The sequence below is a fragment of the Scylla paramamosain genome, chromosome 21 (genome assembly GCF_035594125.1).
Source record: "Scylla paramamosain isolate STU-SP2022 chromosome 21, ASM3559412v1, whole genome shotgun sequence".
NCBI lineage: Eukaryota > Metazoa > Arthropoda > Malacostraca > Decapoda > Portunidae > Scylla > Scylla paramamosain.
The window spans coordinates 4998267-5003266 of NC_087171.1; the positions used below are offsets into that span (position 1 = coordinate 4998267).

General features: G+C 41.1%; 1 protein-coding gene across 2 annotated transcripts in view; it reads right to left on the reverse strand.

Annotated features, from left to right (window-relative positions):
• LOC135110898 (mucin-2-like) overlaps positions 1 to 5000 on the reverse strand; it is a 17209-nt gene that overhangs the window by 8910 nt on the left and 3299 nt on the right. For both annotated transcript variants that reach the window (XM_064023523.1, XM_064023525.1), the window contains exons 2-3: positions 3981 to 4881; positions 134 to 388 (exon numbers count right to left, since the gene is read on the reverse strand). In XM_064023523.1, the coding sequence (XP_063879593.1) occupies positions 134 to 388; positions 3981 to 4881 (1156 nt within the window). The remainder of the gene's footprint in view (positions 1 to 133; positions 389 to 3980; positions 4882 to 5000) is intronic.

Below are 5000 nucleotides of genomic sequence, written 5' to 3' on the forward strand. Positions count from 1 at the left end.
ATCACACAAAATGTATTTACGTAAGGTATTTTCATTATTCGGTGCTATGAAACTATCTTTGCTTTTTACGTAATAGTTATGTTTTTGAATATTAATCTAAACTCATAAGCTGAACTTTTAGCGTTAAGCTTACCTGATGGCGTACTCGGCAGGATAGGTGTGGATTGCTGGCATTAAGTGATGGATGTGGCCGGGATCTGTGGATGTGAGTAGGGTACCTGGCGGGGTGACTGGCTGGTAGTGGCTAATATTCGCCGTGGCATCAACGTATAGAGAATCGGGGCCGACAGAACTGGATGTGGGTGGGGATGGAAGAGTACTTGGGGTAGAATGGGCGAGTAGCTGCGAGGGTCCGGCGTATGAGGGGCTGTACAGGGAGGAGACAGTTCTGTAAGGAAAGAGTGATAATGATTATACGAATATACATGCTGCATCTATCAATAAAAAGGAAAAGCAGGAATAACTTAATAGATGTGATAGCATGGGAAGGACTTCTTCGAAGATATAGACGCCCACCAAAACTGAGTACTATAAAAAAGCAGAGGACTGAGAGGAAATAGAAATATACAATCCAAAAACTTCAATCAGAGGAAACAATGAAGAATATTTCGACAGAAATCTGAATCGGTTTGTGGCACAAACAGTGAAGGGAACGAAGAGATGATAGTTGGTGATGAACAGAGGAGAGTGGCAAGTACAGTGACTGAGGTGGCATAAAAAGTTTTGGGATTTAATCAACAAACCAGTTGAGACAGGTGATCAAGAATTCAGAGATATGGTAAATCTTAGAACATAAGCAAAAAAGAGATGGATGATTGACAGGAATAACATACTTTTAAAAGAAGAATATAGAGAGTATAGAAAAGAAAAATCAATGAAAAAAGATAAAAGAAGAGAGCATCACTTAATAAAGAAATGGAACTGATAGATGAAGAACTAAGGCCGGGAAGAATAGAAGAATAAGAACAGTCTATGATAATTTAAAAAGCAATAAGATATGGCTTATTGGATCTAGACTATCAGTGACTATGAATGACAGTGATAAGCTTAAAGTGCGAGAGGAAGAGCTAAAATAAGCTTGAAATGAATACTTTGAGAAGTTCCTTAACAAGCCAACTCCAGCAGAATCCCTAGGATATGAAAACTTGACCTAAACGTACAAAACATCCAAAAATTCAGGAGATAAAAACAGCCATTAAAGAACTTCGGAACTATGAATCGCCAGGGTGATTGATTATGCCGTTCCACCACAACTTTGGAAATATGGTGGAGACAATTGTTTTTAGTAACTTCAAACTGCAATGGCTAGGAAATTCCAAAAATGTTTAAAGAATCAGTTATTATTCCCATAAATAAAAGAAAAAGAAAAAAAAACATGATACATTAATACGCGATAACTTTAGAGAGGCATCGTTACTCACATCAGTCGACATACAAGATACTGATAGAATAATAAACAAAAGGCTTCAGCATTACAAAATCATGGCTATTCAAAATTGCCGGGCAAGATTCACACCAGGGAAATCTACCACCTACCAAATGTTCAAAGTACGAGTACTTCAGTTAAGGGGAAAAATATAAAATTTGACACTGAGGAGTTTGAGGTGTCGGGCTGGCTAAACTAAGGTTGTATCCTGTCACCAAATTTATTTCATGTAGTAATGAAAAGAGCAGCGAGAAGCAGTGAACAAGGACAAGCAGGAGTTGTGACTAATGACTGAGGTAGAAAGAAGATAGAGCTACTTTCTTATGAGTGAAACTTAAGAAGTAAGTGACGCTGCGACCTTCAAGGAGAAATCCGCGAGAGATAATAAGATTGACAATTAATGACAATAAAACCAAGGTGATGAGAACTGCTAGAAGAGAGGAAGACCAGATCAAGAATATTTGCGGCATGAACTAAGAGGAATCAAGAATGTAAATATCTAAGTTGCAAGATAACATCCAGAAATGGGATGGAAGCACACAGTAAGATCCAGACTACAAAAACCCCAAAGGTGCTTCCATGGATTAATCAATAAAGTATCCTGCTTTTGGAGAAAGCGAAGATCAGAATCTATGAAACAATAGTAAGGCCCATACTGTAATTACGTATGGATGTGAATCTTGGCCACTCATAAACACACTACAGAAAAGACTGTTTAAAATAACATCTTTAGGAGAATGTTAAACACCATCTATGAATAACAAGCAAGCAGATGGAGACACAGGCATAATATAGAACTAAGGCAGCCATACAGCTTAGTTAGTATAATGGACAAGATCAAAGCAGCTGCAATAAGACTGACAGGACACGCGATAGGATCAGAAGAGGAAGAACTACTGAGGAATACCTATACTGGTAAAGTTATAGGAAGGATTCGACGGCCGGAGAAGACGGAGGGATAATGTTAAGGAGGCGGCGGTGAGGGACTTGGGGATGACGAGCGGGATACTTTTGCCCTGGACAGAAACCCGTGGAAGTGGAGAACTTGCATGCCCCACACGAGTCACTTTGCTTTTGTAAACAAAATAGTTACTGACCCAGCTATTTAAAGGGAAAGGTTACTCTCTCTCTCTCTCTCTCTCTCTCTCTCTCTCTTACACACACACACACACACACTTATAAACAGGAAATTATAAACATATAGCATCAATCGACCATTTTCCTTGTAACGTTTCGAGATATACAGTAATCCTGTCCTCGGAAACCTAAGGGACGACTTAAAAAACAAAAATCTTGAGAGAGAGGAAGTGGACTAAGCTCTTACGGACGACTGGAGACACCTCGGCTACTGTGTTGGTATCGAGAGTAGCTTGGAGTGCCCTCGACCTTGGGTTGTCCCAGGTGTCTGTTAGGAGTTCAGTTCGCTTCCTCCCTCTGCTCAAGAGAAGTTTTTTTTTTTTTTCTTTTTTACTCGTCCTTTAGGTGTCTGAAAATGGGATTATTCTACATTCCGAAACATTACAAGAAATAAAGAGAAGAGTCAACCACTTATGTGTGTCTACAACTTCATGATTAACACAAGATTTCGGAAGGACATGCATTTCTTAATCTTACTTCTCCCTTGCTCCAGAGCCGCCTTGGAGGTGACCAAAGCAAAGTGAATGTGGCAATGCATTTATGTTAACTGAGCAGACCTGAGACGGTAGTGTTCTGGTTTCCTCTTGAATGACTATTTCTTCCATGTCAGAGGTACATCTTTCTGCGCAGAGCTTATAACAGAGGTCTTGCATTCCATAAACTTTCTCTAATTTCTGAGCTCGTAAAACTCACGACCTTTAAATATCTGTCAGAAATCATGACAAATGCGTACTTTCAGCAATAAAAAGAGCGACGGGCAGGAGCATTCGCAGCGGCCACCCTTAGACGCTCGGTGAGCAAGGCATGCCCCTTCCGGCTGCCCACCTCTGCCTCTCAGTACTCTCGTAGTTTCGAGATAATAAACAGCAACTAGCGTTACCAACTCATCATTCTCTAGAACACAACAACAACAACAACAACAACAACAACAACAACAACAACAACAACAATAACGACAATGATGATGATAATAATAATAATGATAATAATAATAATAATAATAGTAATAATAATGATAATAATAATAATAATAATAATAATAATAATAATAATAATAATAATAATAATAATATTATTATTATTATTATTATTATTATTATTATTATCATTATTATTATTATTATTATTATTATTATTATCATTATTATTATTATTATTATTATTATTATTATTATTATTATTATTATCATTATTGGTAGTAGTAGTAGTAGTAGTAGTAGTAGTAGTAGTAGCAGTAGTAGTTGTAGTAGTAGTAGTGGTAGTAGTAATAGTAGTAGTAGTAATAAGAGAGAGAGAGAGAGAGAGAGAGAGAGAGAGAGAGAGAGAGAGAGAGAGAGAGAGAGAGAGAGAGAGAGAGAGGAGGAGGAGGAGGGGGAAGGGGAAAGTGTGGAGGGGGGGGGTGGGGCGTGAATCTCACCTGAGGGTGGTGTAGGAGGGCGCGGGATCAGAGGTGTGAGCAGTGGGTGGTTCTGAGGCCAAGCTGCTGCTGATGATGATGGGCACGTCGTGGGTATGGAACACCTCTCCCACCCTGCTGAATGCACTCTCTATGCTCGGAAGTTTAGCGGGAGGTGTGGGCGTGAGATCGTTGCCTGTGAGAGCAGGATCCTCTCGGAAGAGCTCGGTGGATGGCAGACTGAGAGCCTCACTACTGCTCCCTCCAGACACGTCCAGGACACCAGAATCTACAGAAATGTTACCGGCAGGAGAGGGAGAGGTCGCCTGAGCTGTTCTGGCGAGCAATGGATCCCCTCGAGGTCCCCCAGGGCTGAAATCCACGGGTGATTCTTGAGTTTCTTGCGCAGCTGTTTCGGAACCTTTGTAAGAGTGGGATGTATTTTGAGTTTTGCTCTGTTCTGAGTCCGTGGGGACAACGGGCAAAGTGATGAGGCGACCATGGTGCCGCAGCTGAACTATATCGCTGCGCCCTGGGATGCGTGTGATGTTTCCCTCAGAATCGGGAATGAAGTGCACCTCCACAGTGTTTTCTGGAAGGACCAGCTCAGCTACTTTGTTGTCTGACTTATTTTCACTCTCGTTCTCGCTAGTAATGTTGTTTATATTGGTTGTATGTGGTGTTCCTGTCGTTTCTACAACGGGTTTAGAAATTTTGACATTGGTGTTTGCGCTATTAGTGGTGCTCTTGCTCTTATTGACTGTGCTTTGAGCATCGGAAATGAGAGATGAGTTAGCGAGAATTCGTGTCAAGGGACGAATCTTAGGATGCAGCTGAGCAGTGCTGCGGAAACTTGTATCTTCGCCAGTGGATGCTGCCTTGTATTTCTGGATCTTGGGCATGATGACGAGCCCGGCGCCTCCTGTATGTAAGGGAGATGAAGACGAGGTGGTTAGTCAAATGTTAATCTTTTCCCCGCATAAACACCCATCCAATCACCCACCCATACACACACATACACACACACACACCGCGAGGGAA